At 45.0% G+C, this 24140-nt stretch overlaps 1 protein-coding gene across 1 annotated transcript in view; it reads left to right on the top strand.

Moving 5' to 3' along the window:
- LOC103565322 (cytoplasmic FMR1-interacting protein 1) overlaps nt 1-24140 on the top strand; it is a 61617-nt gene that overhangs the window by 21180 nt on the left and 16297 nt on the right. Inside the window, exons 2-13 of the mRNA XM_070623749.1 lie at nt 5319-5441; nt 5515-5604; nt 6831-6908; nt 7146-7247; nt 8162-8343; nt 11355-11451; nt 11560-11688; nt 12674-12778; nt 14972-15063; nt 17465-17582; nt 21682-21804; nt 22653-22793. Of these exons, the coding sequence (XP_070479850.1) occupies nt 5325-5441; nt 5515-5604; nt 6831-6908; nt 7146-7247; nt 8162-8343; nt 11355-11451; nt 11560-11688; nt 12674-12778; nt 14972-15063; nt 17465-17582; nt 21682-21804; nt 22653-22793 (1374 nt within the window). The 5' untranslated portion in view covers nt 5319-5324. The remainder of the gene's footprint in view (nt 1-5318; nt 5442-5514; nt 5605-6830; nt 6909-7145; nt 7248-8161; nt 8344-11354; nt 11452-11559; nt 11689-12673; nt 12779-14971; nt 15064-17464; nt 17583-21681; nt 21805-22652; nt 22794-24140) is intronic.

Here is a 24140-nt window from a genome sequence, read left to right as displayed (position 1 = left end):
CTCTTTGTCTCTTATTCCCTGTTTTATCTTGAAGTTTACTTTGTCTGATACAAGTATGGCAACACCTGCTTTCTTTTGTTTGCCATTAGCTTGGAGTATCATCTTCAATCCCTTCACTCTGAACCTGTGTTTGCCTTTAGAGCTGAAATGTGTTTCGTAGAAGCAGCATATTGTTGCGTCTTGTTTTTTAATCTGTCTGGCCACTCTCTTTGTTTTTATTGGAGAATTCAATCCATTTGCATTTAGAGTGATTATCGATTTATGAGGGCTTACTGCTGCCATTATATCACTTGTTCTCTGGTTAATCTGATTTCTGTTATTTCTCATCTCATTTATTTCACACTGCCAATTTAGTTTGGTAGTTCTCTGTGATAGGTTTCTGTTTATTTATCATTTGTGTCTGTTTTGATTGTTTAGTGGTTACTGTGAGGTTTGTATAAAAAATCTCATAGATGAGATAGTCCATTTTCTGACAGGCTCGTATTTTCTTAGTCAGAGCAAGTCCCATCCCTTTTCTTTTCCTCTTCTAAGTTATTATTGTTACAACTTACTCCTTTTAGTGTTGTCAGTATGTGACGAGATTATATTTATTTTTGTTATTTTCCTTCCCTTTATCTTTATTTTTACAATTAAGTGTTTGCTAACCTGTCCTGACAGAGAGCTGCAATTTTCTGATTTTGTCTGCCGGGTTATCTCCTTGCTCAAATATTTGTAAACGCTTTTTTATCCAGGTATAAGGGACTTCTAGATCATTTCTTGTTTGTGGAGTGGGGAGCCTTGTGGTGATGCACTCCCTCAGCTTTGGTTTATCTGGAAGTTTTTTAATTCTCCATCATATCTGATGGATAATTTCACTGGCTAGAGTATTCTTGGCTGAAAGTTTTTGTTTTTCAGAATGTTGAATATATCATTCTACTCTCTCCTGTCCTGTAAGTTTTCTCCTGGGAAATCCCCTGAAATCCTGATAAGAGTTCCGTTGTATTTTATTTTCTTCTGCCTTGCTGCCCTTAATATTTTTTCTGTCATTGACTTTTGCCAGTTTTTTTTTTTTTTTTTTTTAAAGATTTTATTTTTTCCTTTTTCTCCCCAAAGCCCCCCGGTACATAGTTGTGTATTCCTCATTGTGGGTTCTTCTAGTTGTGGCATGTGGGACGCTGCCTCAGCGTGGTCTGATGAGCAGTGCCATGTCCGCGCCCAGGACTCGAACTAATGAAACACTGGGCCACCTGCAGCGGAGCGCGCGAACTTAACCACTCGGCCACGGGGCCAGCCCCTGACTTTTGCCAGTTTTGCTAATATATGCCTTGGAGAAGGTCTTCTTACATGGATATAATTAGGAGTTCTATTAGCTTCTTTTACTTGTAATTCCAGCTCCTTCCCCAGGTTTAGGAATTTTTCAGTCATTAATTCTTTGAACAAGCTTTCTGCTCCTTTTTCCCTCTCTTTGCACTCTGGAATACCTGTTATCCTCATGTTGCGTTTCCTAGTTGAGCTGGATATTTCTCGGAGAATTTCTTCATTTCTTTTTGTTCTCAGTCTCTCTCCGCCATCTGAAGCATTTCTATATTTCTGTCCTCCAAGCTGCTAATTCTGTCCTCCATAATAGCAGTTCTGTTATTTAAGGACTCCAGATTTTTCTTTATTTCATTCATAGTGTTTTTAGTGTTTTTCATCTCCACCATTTCTGATTGTTTTTTCTTTATAGTTTCAATCTCTTTTGTGAAGAATTCCCTCTGTTCATTAATTTTCTTCCTGATTTCATTGAGCTACCTTTCCAAATTTTCTTGTAACTCATTGAGTTTTTCTTTTTTTTTGAGGAAGATTAACCCTGAGCTAACATCTGCCACCAATCCTCCTCCTTGCTGAGGAAGAATGGCCCTGAGCTAACATCCATGCCCATCTTCCTCTACTTTTTATATGTGGGACGCCTGCCACAGCATGGCTTGACAAGCGGCGCATAGGTCCGCAACCAAGATCCGACCCAGCAAACCCCAGGCCGCCGAAGCGGAACATGTGAACTTAACTTCTGCATCACACCACCAGGCTGGCCCCTCATTGAAGTTTTTATGGTAGCTGTTTTGAATTCTCTGTCATTTAGATTGTAAATTTCTGTGCCTTTGGGATTGGTTTCTGGGTGCTTGTCATTTTCCTTCTGGTCTGGAGTATTAATATACATTTTCATGCTGTTTGATGGGGTGGACTTGTGCCTTTGCATAGTGGAAGTATCTGGTCACAGATTCTATCTGCTGCCACCGGGGGCAAGCAGGAGCTGTGTATTCTGAGCCTGCTGCTATCCTGGCATGTATGCCTGTCCTTTGGAAACGCTGATGGGGCATGTTTGTGATTGCCCACTGGCCACTGCTACTTTACAAAGGTATGGGCATGCACTCTGGTGGGGGTCCCTTGCTCTGCCCCACCAAGCTGGTGCTCCAGGTGGGGAAGGTGTGCTTCCTTTCACCTGCGTGATCACAAGGATGTTCTCACTTTTCCCTCGCTGTCTGCCCTCCTCAGGTGCTGGCTTGATGAAGACACCCTGACAATTGCTTGGCCTCCCCTGTGTGGGGCTTTCCCATAGTTGGGAGGCAGCTTGGAGAGCAAAGGTGTTCCCTTGGAGAGCTACCCCTCCCCTCTCCTTGCAGAGTTGCATGCAGTCCTACACCCTAGATCGCTGCTGGGGAAGGAGAGGAGATCCCCTTACCTCCTTCCGCTTCCTTCTGGGGGTCCAGCACCTCCACCTTCAGAGGTATGGCTCTGTGGGTCTCTTAGACGTCTGTTGTGTTGTGTGAATGTCCTGTGTTGGTTTATGAATGTTCTTTTTATTGTATCTTAGCGGGGAGAGTCTAAGGGAGGAGCTCACTCCATCATGATGCTGATGTCACTCTCCCCAAACATCTTTTAAAGAGCTGTGGAGGAAATCATCTGTTCTGTAGTATTTACCTTTCTGTCACTTTTGTTTCATTCTTCATGTCCCCAGTGACCTCCTGGTAGCATTTCACTTATATCTGAAGAGCTTCATTAGTCTTCTGTCTATGAGTTCTCTTAGTTTTTCTTTATCTGAGAATGTCCTTATTTCATGTTCATCCCTAAAGGATATTTTCGATTGATGTAGGATTCTGGGTTGACACTTCTTTTCTTTCAGACTTAACAAGTATCATTCCACTTCCCCAGGGTCCCTGGTTTCCAAGGAGAAATCCACAGGCATTCAAATTGCTCTTCTTCAGGTAATGAGCTATTCTTCTCTGGCTGTTTTCAAGATATTTTTCCTTTGTCTTTAGTGTATACCAGTCTTGGATTTCTTCAGATACACCCTGTTTGGCTTTCATTGAGCTTCTTGGATCTGTGGACAAAAGTCTTCTGCAAAATTTGGGAAGTTCTCAGTCATTGTTTTCAACTATTTTTCAGCACTACCCACTTTCTGCTGTCCGTCTTGCATTCTGACACAAATGTTAGATCATTTCTCTTGTCCCAGAAGTCCCTGAGGCTCTTCGTTTTTTTCAGTCTTTGTTCTCTCTGTTGTTCAGATTAGATAATTTCAGTTGTTCTGTTTAAGTTCACTGAATCTTTCCTCTGCTCTTGAGCTCATGTAGGGAGTTTTTAAAATTTTAGTATGGTATTTTGTAATTTGAAAATAATCTTATGGGACCATGGTCATATATGTGGTCCATGGCTAACTGAAATGTCATGGTGCAGTGCATGCCTGTAAAAAGATATCTTTTTTTTTTTTGGCCTGATTTCAATCTTTTCTTTCTGTTTGGGAGTGTTATTGTTTGTTAGAACATTTTTATAGTAGTTGCTTTGAAGTCTGGTACATGATTGTAACATCTGTGTTATTTCAGTGTTGGTATCTGTTGTTTATCTTTTCCCGTAGGAGTCAGGACATTCTTGGTTCTTTGTGTGCTGAGTAGTTTGCATTGCAGCTGAATGTTTTGGATATTATGATCTAGGACCATGGGTCTTATTTAAATCCTAGGTGAATGCTGATTTTTCATTTTAGCAGGCAAACAACATGGTTCGATTTTAGGCTGCAGTTCCAACCTGCCTTGTTTGGTTTGTGATTCAGTATCAATTCTGTTCTCAGAGCCTCTGCAGTGCCATTTCGATCTGTCCTCTGTGTGCTACCCGTGCAGTCTGGGATCTGGCTGTGGGCTCAAGGGACGGTATGAGAGGATCAGATCCATCACCTACAGCTTGGGAGGGGGCCTGACACTCATGAGCAACTTTGTGGACTTGCTCTTGGGAGCTTCTTCCTCTCCACACTGCCCCTGGGGCTTTCCAGTGCCCTGGGGTTCCCTTTGTGGTTCCCTAGCCAGCATACCAGGGCTTTGGTAACCTGATGCTCTGTGCACTTCCACACCCATGCCTAGTCTGGAGCCCAGTTCTGGGAGGAGTGATTGACTGCTTCTTCCATTCAGTGTTCTTCTCCATCCTGACTGGTGTTCTTTCCTTCTCGGAACAACGTGGGTGCCCCATGTGTCTTGTCTGTGGTTGGGGCTGCGCTGCATGTCCTGTCTGGGGTCAGAGCAGCCTCTCATGTCTTGTCCAGGGTCGGAGTTGCTTGATGTGTCTTATCTAGGATTAGAGCTACTCTCTGTGTCCCATCCAGAGTTGGAGCAGCATTCAGCAGGAGGCACGCTGGAGTATGCCTACTCCTTTTCCCCAGAGCCGGCACAGATTTGTATTTAGATGAGATCTGCTCCGTTTCTATGCTTCTGTACATGAGCCTCAGAGTTCTGCTTTCAGTCTTCTGCTAACGGCCCCCTCCCTGTTTCACCTTGGCCCCCAGCCATCTCCTTAGTAGTCACTGCAGGCTGCCCCTGTACTTCTGGAGGGAGGGCTCTAGCCATTGCCATCTCCATTCCTAACATGTAACCCTGCTTGGAGGTACTGCCTGGGAAACATCCGTGTGCAGGGAAGCCCCCTTGGAGGTTGTGCCGGCCTCCTTGGGGCGGATGTGGTGTTGGAGGGGATGTTCCCTCCTCCAGCCCATGAAGGGGTTGTCACACCCTCCTAGAGAGCCCTTTAGGGACAGCGGTGGCCCCGAGGTGGGAAGGGTGGCATGAAGCGACTGCACATGTGGTGGCCCATGTATCCTGCACCATGACACTCCTGGAGGCGGCAAGAGGCAACATTGTGACTCCCCTGCCAGCGAGCCCTGGGAGAGCTGCTAGACCCCAGGGACTGACTGTGACCATCTCAGCCACCCCAGTGCCCTCAGGAGAGGAGTCAGGCAAGTGGGGGCCTGATTTCCCCATCCCAGGAGGATTGTCAGGTGCCCCTGCCCTTCCTCACAGCACAGGTAGCTTTGTGTTTTGTTCTAGGCCAGGATGGCGGCCCAGGTGACACTGGAGGATGCGCTGTCCAACGTGGATCTCCTAGAAGAGCTGCCTCTGCCTGACCAGCAGCCCTGTATTGAGCCCCCACCATCCTCACTGCTATACCAGGTGTGTGCTGGGCGCCGCGGGTGCACTGCCTGCCATGCCGACCCCCACATGATGGTTTTTCTCTTCCTTTCAGCCAAATTTCAACACTAACTTTGAAGACAGAAATGCATTTGTCACTGGCATTGCAAGATACATCGAACAGGCGACTGTCCATTCTAGCATGGTAATTCCATCCGCACATCTTTGTTTTCCTTGTGGGAATAGCAACTCTGAATGGCAAATGTATGTGTTTTTGGTATTCTGATGGGATACGTAGTGAGGAAAATGAGAGGAAACTGAATGAAATGCCTTATGCTTTTAGAAAAACCTGTGTTTTTCTTATTATAAAAACAATACATGCTCTCTGAAAATTTAGCACCTATGGCCCAGAGAGAACCTTTCTCAGTATTTTGAGGGAATCCGTTCTCTCTCCTACTTGTATACCTTTACTCGTCATGCCAGGTACTTATGTGATTTAGACTGCATAAGTCAATTGCGGTGTTATTATAATTGTGTATTTTAATGATTTCGGGAACATTTTCACATGTCATGAAAATATGCTAAAGTAATTAATGGCTGGTACATATTGTAAATGCCCACAATTTAACTATTTTTGCATGTTTACTTAGTTTCCCTTTTTTCTTATAATAAAAAGTGCCGTGATGAACATTTTTCTAAATACATCATTATTCTCTTTGGCTAGATTTGTAGAAGAGAAGTTACTGGGTGAAAGGTTGAGAAATATTTTAAGGCATTGTAAAACCATCAAACTGTAGCTGACATTTTCAAGAACATCTCTGCACTTTTTATTGTTTTTATCAAAGGAAATAATGTGGAAGAAGAGTAGACACTAAGGTAGTTTTAAAATGACGGTAGTCCTCTTCCCAAGGATTCTCTGGATTTTAAGTACTGCAGAAACACTTCTAGCTTTTCCTGCCCACACTGGGAACAGCAGAGCTCCCTCAGTCTTCCTTAGGAGCCAGGAGACTCTGTGTGGCCTGGTGGAGAGCCTGTGAGGACCCCGTGCACATTCACAATGCACTGGGCCCTCCCCCGTGTCCCCACCTTCAGGTATGCATTGCCAGTGGGTGGTTTAGGGTTGAGTGGAGCTGCAGTGTAGCAGCTGTGGTGGATGCCCTGTGCGGCCCCGTGCAAAGGTGCCTGCCGGTCGCTGACACCCCTCTCCAGCCTGCAGAAACCTAGGGGTGTTTTGGGCCATCATTGTGGCCACACCACTGCACTGTGGCATCACTAGCTTCTCGGCAGCTCTGTTGGCATGCATGTCCTGTGCTTGTCTGTTCCTTCAGGGAGAGTCAGGGTAGTTTATGCGTCTAGATTTTAGCAATTTGGCATCTTCTTGTTTATGATTGTTCCCCTGCGTGCCTTTGATTTGCCCTATGTCCCCTGCAGAATGAGATGCTGGAGGAAGGCCAAGAGTATGCTGTCATGCTGTACACCTGGAGGAGCTGCTCTCGGGCCATCCCACAGGTGCCCCCAACGTTGCTGGCCACACCCTACTCCTGCCTGCCCAGCCCAGCCCAGCCCCTCCCTCATCCCACAGACCATGTCTTCATCTGAAACACACCACACCTCTATCCCTTCCAGCCCTGCCCCACCCGTACCACACCCCCATATCCACTGGTCACCTGGGACCCCAGCTCTAACAGCGGCCTTGTCCTCTCACTCCTAGCTGGGTTGAAGCCTCTTTACCTTGCTTTTCCCCAGGTGAAATGTAATGAGCAGCCTAACAGAGTGGAAATTTATGAGAAAACTGTGGAGGTCCTCGAGCCTGAGGTCACAAAACTGATGAATTTTATGTACTTCCAGGTAAAACAGCGCTGTAATCCTCAAGGTTTAATGCAGAGGGGTAGGGATGCTAGTGCTATCTCATCTATCACTGTGGACCCAAGAACAAAGCACATGTAAATTAAAACAACCACACAGCCTCTGAGATAAAAGGGAACTAAGGTGTTGATGGTCTAAAACCTCACTGGCTCTTTCAGAATAGATACTTCTCTTGCATTTCACTTTTCTTCTCTCTGAGTGAATTCACATTTCCTCCACGAAGGCTGCTTTCTATCCTTCCGAGCACTGTTGTCCTTCTGCCAGTCCTACTTGGGATTCACCTGGTTTCTCAGGTGTTTCTTTCTCTCATCCTCACCCTGACCTTTGCTGTGGTGGTCCTCGCCCTGACTGTCCACCCCAGTGGTCCCTACCTTGGCCTTGGCTCCTCTGGCGTTTTGGGTAGGCAAAGTGGCCAGAGGGAGGAGACTTGCTGGCTTTTTAAAGATGTGCTTTGGACATGTGAGAAAATTTTTCTTACAGACTCCTTTAGCAAAGGGAGAAGATAGAACTTGTTAGCAGATGAATTTTTGTTTTATCTTAAATATCGTCCAGAAGAAAACTCCCCCTCACTTTTTTCACCTCTGAAAGTTAAAACATCTCTTTATAAACATTCTGCTGGAGCATTTTGCTCAGTGACTGCTGAATAATCAACAAAATTCTTTTACTTTAGGGAAGTAGTTGGTAAAGTAGAAAAGTACAAAATAAATCGTGGTTGTCATTGGTGTGTGGGAATTACTTTATAGAAACATGTCTTTTGACCTGAGCTGCAAACATCCACTCATTTGGGTGTATATTTTATCAACAAGTAACAGTGAATCCAGACTCTGTGCTTGAAGCTGAGCGTGGAGTCAGCCTATCATTGACAGTGGCTTTTCTGCCTTCCTTCGTTTGTGCAGAGAAATGCCATTGAGCGTTTCTGTGGGGAGGTGAGGCGCCTGTGCCACACGGAGAGGAGGAAGGACTTTGTGTCTGAGGCCTACCTGATCACACTGGGCAAGTTCATCAACATGTTTGCTGTGCTGGATGAGCTGAAGAACATGAAGTGCAGTGTGAAGAACGACCACTCAGCATACAAGAGGTGAGCTTTGGCCTTGTGCCTTTGGGCCACGTGGATAGTGCTGGGGAGGTGGGATGGTGCCTCATCAGTTGGCTGTCCTGCACATAGTTGGTGCACATCCCATGTGTTCTGAAATAAGCGCTATGGGTTGGTAGTGGTTGCTCAGCAGTCTTCGAACTGTTTGAATACACACCCTTAGGAGGTGGGGGTAGCCAGCAGATTGTTTGCGCTGTAGTGCAGCGCTGTGTCCTCATAGACATGTGTATATTATGGTTTCATGAAGTTAGAGTGGGATCTGAGCATCCTCGTCATCCCCAAGTGTTTGTTGAGGACCTCTGGGTGCTCAGCACCCTTGGGAAGACAGAAGCGCAACGACCAGTCCCTGCTCTCAGAGTGCTGGGGTCACTGCAGGGCCTTGGCCTGGTGAGCATCTTGACAAGGGGGCAGGTGGGTTCTGTGGCCTGAGGGCGCCCCCTCTGCTCATCACTCACTGGTAGGATGTCCGTCACAGCAGTGGGCAGAGCTGGAGCTTCCAGGTCCTGGACCAGCTCTCCTCCAGGGTGGTTTTCTTTTTGAACGTGAAGAACTTCTGGAGAAGAGAACTGGAAAAGCTGGGCATGGCACAGCAGTGCACTTCTGAAAAACCATGAAGGGGCAGTTGGTGGCAGGCAGAAGGAAGGCCGTTGGTCAGAGCAGAGTCAGCTGTCTTCCGATCAACTTTCTTAGAAAATATGCTCAGTACTGTTGAAGGCATGATTGGCTTGAAGGAGATGCTGACATCTGTTTCTTCCGTTAGACAAGGAATCTTGGCTATGAAATTAAATTTGAAGAGTTTACTTTGCATCTGAATACACTGTAGTTAGGTTGCATCTAAAAATCATACAACTGTTGCGTCTTTAAAATAAAATCGACTTGGGATACAGTGCCAAACCTAGATTTGAGGATAAGGCGGCAGTGGGAGTTGAGCTAGGTCCCTAGCATTTTAAGCTTTATTCAAGTGAGTAAGTACAGGCATTCCATTCATCACCTAGGATCAGCTCTGGGCAGAAGCCTGGATCTTCAAACCCAGGAAATCTTTGGAGTTGGCCTGTTACCCCTCTTGGGTGGGAAACTCTGCAGTTGTCCCCATCTGATGACAGTGTTTGTGATACTCCAAGTGTGTGTGACTCTCTGCAGAGCATGGGGTCTTCTGAGAGGTGGAGGGTGAAACCAGCCCAGCCTAGGAGAGCAGCGTCTGCTCCTGGCTGAACAAATCTCTTGCTATGATTCTGAGCAGCTTTCTTAGCCTTTCTGACTTTATCGGGGAGATGGGGATGGTGGACAGCATCAGTGGTTTTTCATTTCAAAAAGATTTTCTTTTTTCTCGGCAGCAGCACTTTTATTCCAAAGCCCAGTCTGTAAAATAGTTTAAAGATGGGGCTGCTCTGTGGAAGGCTGTGGGGGCCCCAGGCACCCCCTCCAGGAACCACAGGGGTCTTTACCACCTGAGGCTCCCCTGAGCACTGAGAGGGCCTGGGCTACCCCTTCATCCTTTCCAGCGGCCTCGTCCTGTGACCTCTGTTTGGGACCCCCTGTTGGTTCCCCTTCCCAGACAGTAACCCCTACTCCTCCCCAGTCTTTACACACCCCCACTCCAACACAATTTTTATTTGCACCCAGCTGGTAGCTACCAGTACATCCTCTTCTGAGTGTAAATGCCAAGATAACCTATATGGTTATCGTGAGGCTTGAGAAAAAGAAAACAGCATCTTTGATCCCTTCCTTAGTTTCAGCAGCCACTCAGATCAATAAAGTGAACACTTTGAAAAGGAATGTGACTGTATTAGTTAATGTTAGTTTAACTGTATATAATTCTTAAAAACTTAGAGAAATAACAGTGCCTTAAACAAGATTTCCGATTCTTTCTTTCTCACCTGAAAAGTCCTGAGCTGGGTGATCTGCAGCTGATGAGGGGGTTCCACAGTGTTCAGGACCCAGGACTCCAGCTGTCCTGCTGCTCTGCTGTCTTCATGTGTTGTCTCATGTTTCAAGATGGTTGCTTAAGCTCCAGCTGTCATTTCTGCATTCCAGTCAACAAGGAGGAAGAAGAATAGAAGGGCCCACACTCTCCTTTATAAAAACTTTCCAGTGCCTTGCAAGACTTTTCATTATGTCTCATGGCTCAGCCATCGGTCATGTGGAGATGAGGCACATTGGTGCCGCATGAAAATTGGGAGTTTATTCCTAAGAAAGCAGGGAAGAAGTGACTATTGGAGTAGGTTATCAGTCTTCTATCAGTAAAAACCCCAAGTTTCTAGGTTGCATAGACATGTCCTTATGTGGGCAGGCTATGTGCCGAATCCTCACGTTCACCTTGACACTGCTCTGACGAACTCAGAGACTCAGTACGTGCCTCACAGCACGATCAGACCTCAGTCTACAGGTCCTTCTGTGCGCCTTTCCATCTCTGTTCTCATGTCAGTTCTGTGGGCGGTCAGATGGGCGGCTGTTGTTAGTTACTGATGTGATGAATGAGGCTCAGCAGAGTTCAGGAGGTTTGTCCAAGATGGAGCTGTGGGTTAGTGGAGGGACCAGGATTCTGTCTCAGACCTTTGGCATCAAAACTGTGTATGGTCCCTAACTTGTGGAGGCGTGGTGGCCCAGAGGGTTCCCAGCAGAGAGCATGAATGGTGCTTGCCATCCTCGTCACCGGGCTCTAGAAGTCACAGAAGAGGGGGTGGCCTTTCTCAGACCCGGGGACAGGGATCCCAGGACAGAGGCCAGTGTGCAGGGGCCCTTCAGAAAGGCCTGTGGGTGGTGCTGCCACGTCTCTGAGGAAGTTTGTCAGCTCTGGACATCTGGGTCATGAGCTGTCCAGGTTGGCAAAAGACTGCCCTGGAGTTAAAGATGGAGAAGCTAGAGGAGGCTGAAGTTAAGACCCACATTTCTACAGATAACTGTAGGCAGAGTAAAATAATCCTGAATTCCTAGGCTTTTTTCTTTTTTCATCATTAAGCATGTTGGTTGATTAACTCTGTTTTTTGCTTTCAAAGGGCTGCTCAGTTTTTGCGGAAAATGGCGGACCCACAGTCCATCCAGGAATCTCAGAATCTGTCCATGTTCCTGGCCAACCACAACAAGATCACACAAGTAAGGCTCACGCTCTCCCCACTCTGGCTGGCAGGGTGCATGGCTGGGGGGCGGGGGACCCGGGGCCAGGAGCAGACCATGGCACAGATCTCCTGCTGTGTGTGTCAGTCTCTGCAGCAACAGCTCGAAGTGATTTCTGGCTATGAAGAGCTCCTCGCTGACATCGTGAATCTGTGTGTGGATTACTATGAAAACAGGATGTACTTGACACCCAGTGAAAAACACATGCTTCTCAAAGTACGTGTGGGGTGACTGCCCATTGTACTCTGGAGGGAGGGATGGCCTTGCTGTCATTAATAGGCTGTGCTTTGTCTAAGATCCTTTTGCATGCCTTTTCTTATTCTGACGCTTGCCGTTTGTGTATGTGTTTGTATGTGTGTGTGTATGTGTAGCATCCTCTGCCCTGCACACAGCCTATAGTTGCACTACAGGCTCTTGACACATTCCTGTGAGTATGTCCTGGGCTTGACCCCGGTGCCAGGTGGATCATATGCCCACCCCCAGAAAAGGTGCTTGTGGGTGAGGAGGTCCTGGGTCCAGGGTTTCTCCCAGCATTAAGCTTCTGTAGTACAGGTTATACCTTATTCCACCTATCAAGGATGTGATTCCGAGGAATTAAATATACTGTGTCACCATGATTAAAGTAGACTTGTTGTTCAAGAAACAGCCATTTACCATATTGTTCGTTATTATTCTATTTCAAGATGAGGAGGTTTTCAGTGACATTCCTCGTGGGGCCAGGAGAAGGTGGTTCTGCCATTCCCTTTGCTCTGCCCTACACCTTTGTGGAGGGAAGCCCTGGAGACCCTGTGCTGCATGTCCGGCTGCCCAAAGCCCTCCCTGCAAGAGCGGGCCCAACCCCAAGACCTCATCACACTGGAGAGCCCACTGGATAGCACTGTGACGGCTGAAATGTTCTGTCGGTGCTGTCTGGTGCAGGGGCCCCTGGCTATGGGTGCTCATGGAAATCCGTATTTTGTACTGCATTGTGCTTGATGAGAGGTGGAGCTGATGTGTGTGCCTGGGGAGGACGCTGAAATAGCTGCAAGGAATGACGCATGTAAAAGAATAGCTTCTCAAGAAGGGATAGCTGTTTATTTCCAAGGAGCTTTTAAAAACGCTTTTTGAAAGAAGAGTGAATTGTCATTTCAAAATAAACTGTAGCAGTATAAGTGCTTAGAGGCAATTAAACTTGCAGGTCTGAGTTTTATGTGATTTTCAGGTCATGGGGTTTGGTCTGTACTTGATGGATGGGAGTGTCAGCAACATCTATAAACTAGATGCCAAGAAAAGGATAAACTTATCCAAGATTGACAAGTACTTCAAGGTAAGTTGCGTTTTTTTAGATAAATGTTTTTATTGAAATGTATACCACTTGAAATTTGGGAGATGAACCCCTATAACCATGACACATATCAGGAAATTGGGGCATGCTGACTGGCAGCGCTCACACTCCTGTCTACAGAGGCGGCTTCTCTCCCTCCTGCTGTGCACCAGTGTTGCCTGGGTTTGAACCTTGTAGAAAGGGAATCAAGCCATGTTCTCTCTCGTGCATCTGGCCACTTTCACTCACTCTGTTTGTTAGAGTCATCCCTGTGGGAGCCTGCAGCTCCAGTCCTTAGGTTTTTATTGTGGTGGAGCAATTCTTGTGATTAGACTGCAGTTTATTTATCCATTTTGTTGTGATGGACGTGAGATTGTTTCTGGGTTTTGGCTGCTCTGATTTAGTGCACGTCTGTGCTCGTTTCTGTTGGAATATACCAGGTGGGTGGTGGTGGTTGCGGGTCCTGGTAGTAAATCCAGCCTGACGATTCTCCCACATGGTTGTGCAGATTTGTGTTCCTTCCAACAATGAACGAGCATTCCCATTGTTCCACATCCTTGGCAACACTTGGCACTGTCACTTTTTGAGGGGAAGGGGCATCCTGAAGGGTATGTCCATCCTTATGATTTCCTCAGTAGCATGTCCTGCAGTTTAGTCGCTGTTTCCTTGGTGACTTTTCATGCTGTTAGCCTTTTGTGTGTTCTCTCTGGTGAAGTGTCACTTCAAGTCTCTACTTCTTTTTTCCCTGTTGATTTGTAGTCTGTGTATTCTGGGTCCATGTCCTTTGTTGGATACATGTGTTCTAAAATACATGCCTTCTCCCCTATGTGGCTCTCCTTTTCACTTTCTTAAAGGTGTCATTTGGTAAACTTCTGTTCAATATTTAATGTAGTCCAATATATCGATCTTTAATGTCCACTTTTAGGAAATCTTTGTATACAGCAGGCTCATGAGAATTTTCTTCTGTGTTACCTCCTAGAAGTGTCACCGTTTCCTTTTCCATCTAGATCTGTAATCCCCTTGAAACTTCCCTCTGTGCATGCTGTGAGGTAGCAGATTGACATTCTTGGATTTTTTCCTCCCCATTATACATATCCAATTGACCCTGTCCATTTATTGCAAAGATTATCTTTTCTCCCATTGCCCTGCCGTGTTACTTGGGTCATAAAGCAGGTGTCTGCATGTGTGTGACTGTCTTAGCTTCTCTGTCTTTCTCCACTGGTTTCCGTCTGTGCTCCAGGGCCACACTGTCTTAGTTTTCCAAAGGAATAGGTCTGCATATCAAGAAGTCTTCAAGTTATGTTAAGATTGCCTTGAGTATCATCCCTTCACCTTTCAACCTACATCTTAGCATTGGCTTGCTGATTTTCACAAGCACACAGACACACACTACTGATAGCCTGGTTTTCCTCTTGGAATATTGTTTGGAATTCCATTGAATCTATAGATCAATTTAGTGAGAACGGACATTTAAAAAATACCAAGTCTTCCAATACATGAACCTGATATATTTCTTCATTCACTTAGAATTTTAAATTTTCTCTAGAATTTTTGGTGGTATTTTTGCTTAGAAGTCTTGTACATATTTTGTTCATGTATTCATACATACTTTTTTGATGCTATTGGAAGTTGTTCCTCTTTAAATTTTCTTTCTTTCTTTTTTTTTTTTGTTGTGGAAGATTAGCCCTGAGCTAACTGCTGCCAATCCTCCTCTTTTTGCTGAGGAAGACTGGCCCTGAGCTAACATCTATGCCCATCTTCCTTACTTTATATGTGGGACGCCTACCACAGCATGGCATTCCAAGCGGTGCCGTGTCCGCACCCGGGATCTGAACTGGTGAAACCCGGGCCTCCGAAGCAGAACGTGCGCACTTAACCGCTGTGCCACCAGGCCGGCCCCTCATTTTCTAATTGTTGCTTGCATATAGAAATGCAGTTGATTTTTTTGTAACTATAGATCTAGCAAAAGGTAGGTTAATTTTAATATTTGAATTGGTTTTATGAATGTTGGTTCTTAATTTGTATTTTGTTCCGAAAGTGCATGTAGAAGTTATTTACAACTTTTTTGCAGTAAATGATTTGCAGAAATAGCGTTCAATGCATAGTAATTATTACTATTACTCGTTCTTCTTGTGTTTATGTATTTGGTGACTAAACATACATAATGACCCTGTTTTTTTTGTTCTTTGAATACAGCAGCTCCAGGTGGTTCCACTGTTTGGGGACATGCAAATAGAACTGGCAAGATACATCAAGACCAGCACGCACTATGAGGAAAATAAATCTCGGTAGGACGAGCTGCCCATTAGAGCATTCTGCTGTGGCCTCACTGTCGTTTAATAACTCTAGTCATTTATCTGAGATAACACCTTTGCCATTCTCAACTCTCTGGAACTGAATGCCTAATGTGGTAGCCCTTGCCACGTGTGGCTGTTTACCTTTAAATTCATTAAAAAATGCAATTTATTTTCTTAGTGAACTAGCCATTCAAATATTTAATAGTTTGTGGCTACTGTATTGGTGAGCACAGATACAGAACTTTTCCATCATCCCAGAGAATTCTTTTGGATAGTGCTGGTTGAAATGTAGACTTGTTAACAAATGCTCTGGGCCTTGTGGTCTGCTGGTCACTTCTTAACAAGCAGCCCTGTTTGTGGGTGGGATGTTTGCGTGTATCTTACAGAGGGTACAAGACTGTAACCTGTGGACCAAATCCAGCCCAGGCCTGTTTTTGGAAAGTCTTTGTTGCTGAGAACGATCTTTACATTTTAAAAGGGTTGTTTTTAAAATAAGACAATGTGACTATGTGACAGATGTGACAGAGACAGTGTAGCCCACAAATCCTAGAGTATTTACTTTCTGGTCTTATCTAGAGAAAGGTGGCCAACCCTGCCATATAGGATCTGTAGCTCACAGTTAAGGTATTATTGTAGATTCCACATAGGCAGGTGAGTCCCATAGGATGCTTTTGCTGACTTTTGTCAAATGCATGCACCCATAGCCAGACTGGCCGAAGTTCAACCATGATTTTGAAAAACCAGTTGCATCTCAATCTGTTCACTCTGAGGCTGGCAGTCTTTTTCTTTAAAGGCCAAATAGTAAACACGTTAGGCTTCAGGGGCCACATGTGGTCTCTGTCTCATATTCTCGTTTGTTTTTTCTTTTCTTTTTTGTCTTATTAAGCAAGTTTTTAAAAATGTAAAAACCATTTTATGGCCCTAGACCCATACAATAGCTGACCGCATTTGACCTGTGCTGTAGTTTGCCAACCTCTGTGCTAGTTTATTTCCAAATATATTTGCCGTTAAATCTGCTATGTGATCCACTCTTAGATGGCTTCTCACTCTCCTCTATGTTAAGTTCATTAAGCTGAAACTTCTTTCTGCTTCAGTACCACCTCAAACTCTGATTTGGAACATGAGCTGATGTCCATGGTGTGAATGTCTGGCTGTGACTGAGTTCAGGCTGACAGCGTGACATTCATTACACAATGCTTCTGCCCTAACAGATAGGGATTAGCTCTAGATCATAAGTAATGGAAAGTCAGTAAGAGAATCAGGAAACCATGAGTTTGTGCACTTATTGTCTGTTTTTAATATGATTTATTCTAAGTTTATAGCATTTAATTGGTAATAATGCCCATGTTTCACAGCTTCCTTGGGAGGTGCCTGAGCATATAGCAATCAGCTTTGGGAGCCTGGCCCAAGGGCCCCACACCAGCATCTGGCCCCAGAAAGGGCAGATGCAGAGTGCGCCAATGCCAGCAATCAGGCTCTGGGCTCCAGTGCCTTGCCTGAGGTGGATATGCTGTTGGGGGTCTGCAGGGGAGGCAAGTGTATTGAGAATGGATCCCAGTGCAGAGCCTGTGCCTTGCACGCTCATTGCAGACTTGAGGAGCTGCCTGGGATAATGCCAACATAATCATCCCATCATCCTGTAGTGGAATCAAAGAGAAAGAGGTACTACTTGAGACAGTGCACTGACCGTCTCAAAAAGTGGTAACTTGTATTCCATCCCTTCACGAAAAGGAGACCAGCTTGTTAAAAACACAGAGTACTGGTGCTACATGTGAGGGGGCAGCCGTCTAAGTCCTAAGATCCATGCTTTCTGCCCAAGAGCACCAGCAGTTTCAGTTCTTAATAAACTTCTTTCCCACTAAATTGTGTCTGTTTGCTGCTGAAATGGTGTGCACATATGTTGTGCACATAGGTAGTTATGGTGACAGTGTCTAACTTCCAGATGATGTCAGTTTTCAACTCTCCCCGTAAGGATAACTTTTGCTCCTGAGTCTTTGGCTGATTTGTTTCTATACTATAGCTTATATTTTCCCATGTGAGTAATAAAGAAATAGTTCCTGCCAACTCTGCAATAATACGTCAAGAGGTCCTCGCAAGGGTGATGCATTGTCCTAAATCCAGCAGCATCTCTCAGCGTTTTAGAAAATGGTTTATTGATTATAGAGAAATTACAATTCCTTTTCCAAAACACAGATATGAGAAGGTAGGGCAGTGACCCTGACACAGGGAGAGGGGGCTGGGCCAGCTCTGTTTCCTTGCTGAGAATTCCATATTGTTTCCTAGCCTCCAGCTCCTCTCCCACGCTATGCATGTGTCCTTGGGCACCCAGCGTTGTGCTGCATAAGCCTTGTGCAAGTGCCCTCAGGTGACACACGTTTCCCCTTCACTGCAGATGGACGTGCACATCTTCCAGTAGCAGCCCGCAGTACAACATCTGTGAGCAGATGATCCAGATCCGGGAGGACCACATGCGCTTCATCTCAGAGCTGGCACGCTATAGCAACAGTGAGGTGAGTGGGCCTTCTGCGCCCGCCCGCACTGACACCTGAGGACAGATGGCCCTAGAATGTCATCTGTGTTCTCTGCAACCGAAAACTGACGTTAATTGCTTTGAGAAGCATGGTTGAGTACGAATACTTAAAAAGCACTCGTTATAATGGATGGCAGTGCAGTCAGCATCGTTTTTATCTGTTCACCTGTAGATCTTTTTTCAGAAAAATGTAATAGAGGTCCCAAAAGAAAGGACTGAGGAAAGACCCTGAATTAAGTCTGTTTCCTAGTCTAGTCTTGTTTCCAAGCTGCTAGAAGAGAGAGGGTAGGGCCTCAGGAAAGGAGTGATTATGGCTTGTGGCCGTTTCGTGCCTAGAGGCAGGAAGTCCTGAAGGCAGAGGCGTGTAGGAGCTGCTGGGTCGGTGGGAGGACGTCCTGGCGCCCAGGGGAGGGCCTGGAGTTGGGTGTAGGAGGAAGCGCTATCTCCTCGGCTTCAGGCCTTGTTAATTCCTTTCGGCTTTGCAGCTGGGTTTCCTGTGTCCTTGTTTGGGCTGATCACGTTATCCCCACCTGTCAAGTGTGACTCCAAGCTAGCCCTGCCAGTGTGTGGGGTGTGCTGGAGGGGTGTGTGAGTGTGGAGGAGCATTGGGAATGGCACTTCTCATATCTTAGCAGACAAGGCAGCAAGGTCAAAGCAGTGGTCAGTGGTATGGGTTCTGCAAATAGTCAAGAAGAACCCGGGGACTTGGGGCCACAGACACAGGTCTGGTTTGTGAGACTGTGGTACCTCAGGGTTCTCAGGAGGACCATTAACATTTGTGGGGAACAGCTCTGTGCGTTGGCCCCACCCATTGCAGGATGATGAGCACCCCTGCCCCCACCCACCAAATGCTAGTCGTCATACAACTAGAATGACTGAAAGACAGCCCAGATGTCTTAGGGCATGTGCTGCCTCCAGCAGACCCCTGGTAGGTGGCCGACTCCCTAGTGAGGAGGCCTTACTTCACCCCTTCTCCAGCGGCCAGCACAGCCCTTAGGGTAGAGATGGGGAGCAGCCCCTTGAGACTTCATGATGTAGTTGTAAACCGAGTTCATGGGAAGCTCTCAAAATGTAGAGCTGATTTTTACTCCAAATAAGAGCATCTAACAGCATGCATGGTTCCTGTCATCTTCCTTTTGCTGTTGAGTGTAGTACCTTCAGGATAAGATGATGATTTTAACAAGAAGAAAGAGATCCACCTTTGAATGCTTTACTCAGTTTGTTTATTTATTTATTTGCTGAGGAAGATTTGCCCTGAGCTAACATCCGTGCCAATCTTCCTCTAATTTTTAGTATGTGGGCTGTCAGCACAGCATGGCGACTAACAGAAAAATGTAGGTCCAAGCTCGGGAACCAAACCTGGGCTGCTGAAGTGGAGAGCACTAAATTTAAGCACTAGGCCACCAGCAACTTTGGTTGTTTCGTGTGTTGGCTATTGTGAATAATGATGCAATGAACCCAGGGTTGTAGAGTCAGTTGATTTTTGATGAGGGTATACTCAGTGGGGAGCAAATAATGCTGGGGAAACTGGGAATCCACATACAAAAGAATGAAGTTGGACCCTTTCCTCATACCATACAAAAAATGCAACTCAAAATTGATCATAAAACTAATTGTAAGAGCTAAAACTACCAAACTTTTTAGATTCCATGTATTAGTGAGACTGTACAGTATTCGTCTTTCTCTGTCTGACTTATTTCACTTAGCCCAATACCCTCAGGGTTCATCCATGTTGTTACAAATGGGAGGATTGCCTTCTTTTTTTCGTTTGAGGAAGATTAGTCCTGAGCTAACATCTGCCACCAGTCTTCCTCTTTTTGCTGAGGAAGATTGGCTCTGAGCTATATCCATGCCCATCTTCCTCTACTTTATATGTGGGACGCCTGCCACAGCATGGCTTGCCAAGTGGTGCGTAGGTCCGCATCCGGGATCCGAACCTGTAAACCCCACGCCGCTGAAACAGAACGTGCAAACTAAACCGCTGTGCCACTGGGCTGGCCCAGGATTTCCTTCTTTTTTATGGTTGAATAATATTCCACTGTGTATACAAGTATATGTATATACATACACACACACTATTTTTCCAAATTTGTTTGCCTCAGGATCCAAATTAAGTTCCAGACACTGCAGTTTGTTGATGTGTCTCCTCGGAGATGTGTCCCCCTCCGTCTCTCTCCCTCTCTGGGGCATCATTTGCCATGACTTCTGCGCCGTGTTTCCTGTACATTGGTAGTTAGATCTGGAGACCTGATCAGACTCAGCTTCCCTTCTCTCAGCCCACTCGGCCCTTCGTCGGCCATGCCGAAAACCGCTGGAATGTCTGGCTGACTCTGTGATGCGGGCAGCGTTGTCTGCTGCCTAGCTGCGTGCACCTGTAAGGGTGATACTCTAGTTCTGCCCTCCTCCTCAGCCCTCATACCAGCTGTGCCTTACTCTGTGGGATCCCTCCTCCAGAAGAGACAAGGTCACAGCTGGATTCCTTTGCTTTACGTATCAATTGTTAAAATAATTGATTCCCTAGCATCATCTAAGGTAACAAATCAAGGGTTTTTTTAGTACTGTGTTGAAGTCAATCTACTTCAGTTTTTTTCTTTTTCTTTTTTTCCCATACTGGTTCTTAATGACTCCTGCAAATTTTGACTTGATGTCTCAAGATACACTCAGCAATTTTAAAATAGCAATACTGGCACTGCTAATAATCATATAATTACTAGAAACAACATAGTTGTATATCGTAATGTATAACTTTATGTTATATTATAATAACAATGCAATTACCAAAAATTGTTTAAGATTTATTTTGCGGTGGATTTTGTCCTTAGATTTCTCCCTCTGGGTTGTTCATTCACTGTCTCTCAAAGTCGCTTGAAGTGCTTTGTTTTGTGTTGGTCTCAGCCTATTGGTAGTGATGCTGAGACACTCTCTTGGAACTGTGCTACTTGTGGCAGCCTGAGGGTAGAAAGAGAGCATGCATGTGGGCCTGGGGTTCTGCTTTTATTGGAGTTGAGGGTAGGGGCGTAGTGTTTCATGGGCTCACTCTTTATTGGTGAATTTAAAACGTAAGAGTGGGAATGTAAAGCGTGGGAAGAGAAAAAACAAGTGGCCCAAATGGTCACTTATGGAAATCAACTAAGATCTCTAAAGCAAAGGAGCCTTAGGGAGGCAGGTGGCCTCGCTCTTTATCTGGTCATGTGGCTGGCAGTGTGTTTGTTGAGACAGCTATCTTTGAAGTGGATGCCACACAATCAAAGCTTATGTGAGGCACTTGCATTACAAAAAAGAAAGACTAACTGTCAGCGCTTCCAGTCCCCTGGGTCACCCAGGGCTCTCTAAAAGGGGAACTTCATGGGTGGAGCAGCCTGGCTCTTTATCTAGTTGTGTAGCTGGCAGTGTGTTTATTTGAGATGGATGTCTTTGAAATGGATCCCTTGGCAATCAAAAGGTTAATGTCAGGCACTTACATTATAATCAAAAAAAGCCAATTATCAGACACTTATGCTATATGGCCCCACTGTGCGGCCATGATGCCAACTTATTACACAGTTCAGTTCATTGTTTCATTTTGCTTTTGAGTTTCAGGGAGCCCTTCCCCCACCAATTTAATGTTATGTCATAGTATATACCGTTTATGTGGTTCCCAAGTCAGATGTCTCAAAGGAGGCATGCTCAGAGAAGCTGGCTTCCCCTCTACCCTGTGCCTCCCTACCCTGTAGGTCACTATACTTAAATCTGTTTTATTTGATATAAGCAAATACACAGGATGTGCACGTTTTCCTTTATTTGGCAAGTGGAAACATACTGTGCACAGGCCTCTCTGAACACCATGCCCTGGAGGTTCATCCAGCACAGTCTACGGCATCTTTTCTCTTTGCTTTGAGAGCTACAGAGCATTCATCATTGGGGGCTCTGTGGATGCCAGCCTGTTGCTACAGGGAAGGCTTGTGTGCCCACATCATTTCATATTTTAGAATGTACCTTTAGAGTAGGTTCCTAGAGTGGGTTTGGTGGGTCACGGGGTAAATGCATAGGTGGTTTTTCTGCATATGGGGTGTCTTCCTGATACTTCTGTTGTGCTCTAGGTTGTCACAGGGTCTGGCCGCCAGGAGGCTCAGAAGACAGATGCTGAGTACCGGAAGCTCTTCGACTTGGCACTGCAGGGCCTGCAGTTGCTGTCTCAGTGGAGCGCCCATGTGATGGAAGTGGTAGGCATTCTGTGCTTGCTTTTATTTGGAAATGCAGGGAATTAAAAGAACGTCAACCTCCAGCTGGTTAGAAGTGCTTTTGTTCCCAAGCTCCAAGAAATTGACTAAATGATATTTGTTCTGCATTAACTTTGGTCTTTGGATCAAGAAAACATTGGCTTTTTAGCTTTGGCCTTAGAAATAAGAATATATATCAATTTAAATGTTTCTAAGATGACTCAACATACATTGCATGTATGTATGTTACAAATAAAGGGCCTCATCTTTTAAAACGTTTTATAGAATTAAATTTAAGTACTGTTATGATGATTTTTAATTCTCTTTTATTTAAACAATATTTTCTCTGTGGGGTTCTAGCCATCACTTTTTTTGTTTAGTATTAGTAAAATGGTTTCTGATGCCATGTAAAGATTTGCATACCTATACGTCATAGAAAGTTTTCTCTTTTGTTGTTTATTTTGATCAGACCAAAATTATATTGGATGAGTACATGATCATTTGAATAGCTAATTCTTTTTTTAAACGGTGATGAAATGCCTAGAGTGTTAGAGAGTTAAAATATCCAGGCCGTTTTGTCTGATGTATTTCTTAAACCTCTGGTCTGTTTCTTAAACCCGAAGTCGCATGGCCACAATGTTTTGCACTCTTAGGGAGATGGACTCTGTGTGTGTCTGCGTGGTGTGTGCACGCATGTGTAGCATGTGTGTGTGAGTGAGTGTGACTTTCAGACTCTGCAAATACTACAAGGCTGACCTGTCGGTAGCTTTGGTGAAGGTCATGTGAGTGAGACAAGCAGTTAAGCATTGTTCATTCAGTGTGAATGTCTTCCTCCTTTCTGACCACACCAGTATTCATGGAAACTTGTGCACCCGACGGATAAGTACTCCAACAAGGACTGCCCTGACAACGCTGAGGAGTACGAGCGCGCCACCCGCTACAACTACACCAGTGAGGAGAAGTTCGCCCTCGTGGAGGTATGGTTTGTCTGCTTTCTCTTCCTCCTATGACTCTGGCCTCAAACTTCTTCCCTTTCAAAAGCAAAGGCAAAAATGTGAATAAAAATGCCCATTTTATGTCATTACTTTTATGTAGGGTAGCCCTTTGCATCTATCACAGTTCTCAGTACAGGATAAAGTAGGTTCTTGGTGTCTGCACTGACAGCTCCCCTGGGCAGATCAGGGGTTTGCTCGTGAGCATCTGGGAGGGGGAGCAGCTTTTGGTGTGGAATGCAAGAGGACACGACATGACCCTGGCAGTCTGAGAGAGAAGCGCCCCTCATCTCCTCCAGTGTTTCCAGCTGTTGAATCACCAGCTCTTTGCTCTCACACATGTCAGCTGTGGCTCCCTCAGTTATGCACTGTCTTCACGAGCCTTTTGATGAACAGAAGCTCTTACATTTCACTGCCACCCAGTTTCTTTTCTTTTGTAGTTGAACTTTGCCTGCCTTGTTTAAGAAATCTTTGCATGCTGTAAGGTCCTCAAGGTATTCTCCTCCATTGCCTTCTGGATGTTTTATTCTGCTTTCACATTTAGGTCTGAAATTCACCTGAAGTTAGTTTTTGAAACACTTCGCCTGCCCCCTGCTCTACTTGCCACCTTTATTGTGAACAAGTGACCATACATGTGTGGGTGTGTTTCTACTCACTCTTCTAATCCATCGGCCAGTGTGTCTGTCCCGTGCTAACACCCCTCTGTCTTAATTACTATTGCTGGTTCTAGGTATAGTAAAGCAAGTCTTTCTGTCCTTAGGAGTTCCTCAGCTATTCTTGCCTTTTGTATTTTCATGTAAATTTTAGACTCATCTTTTCGTATCCCAGTGAAACTTTTTGGAATTTATGTGGATCACTTTAGGGGAGAATTGACAAATTCATAATATTGAGACTTTTATAAATATGATATATCCCTCCATTTGTTTAGATTCTCTTTAATTTCTCTTTTATAATCTGTGTAAAACTCCTGCACATACTTTGTTAGCTTTATTTCTAGGTGTTTGATAGTAGGTGGTATATTTTTAAGTTTTTATAAATATTTGTCACTGGTATTACAAATATAAATTATTTTTTGTAGTTTTCCTTATGTCTATCAATTTATCTAAACTGACTTATTAATCATAATAAAGTACCCATAGATTCTTTGGGATTTTTTACTTACATAATCATATCATCTGGAAATGATGACAATTTTATTTCTCGCATCTTTCTTTTTTTTTAAATCACACTGGGTAAGACCTCTACTCGTTAAATAGGAGGCACCAGGCATCCTTGTCTCATTTCTCATCTCAAAGGGAAAGCTTTCAACGTTTCACTATATACTGTATTTGCTGTAGGGTTCCAGAA

This window comes from Equus przewalskii, chromosome 1 (genome assembly GCF_037783145.1).
Source record: "Equus przewalskii isolate Varuska chromosome 1, EquPr2, whole genome shotgun sequence".
NCBI lineage: Eukaryota > Metazoa > Chordata > Mammalia > Perissodactyla > Equidae > Equus > Equus przewalskii.
This window is presented reverse-complemented; position numbering and strand designations above follow the sequence as displayed.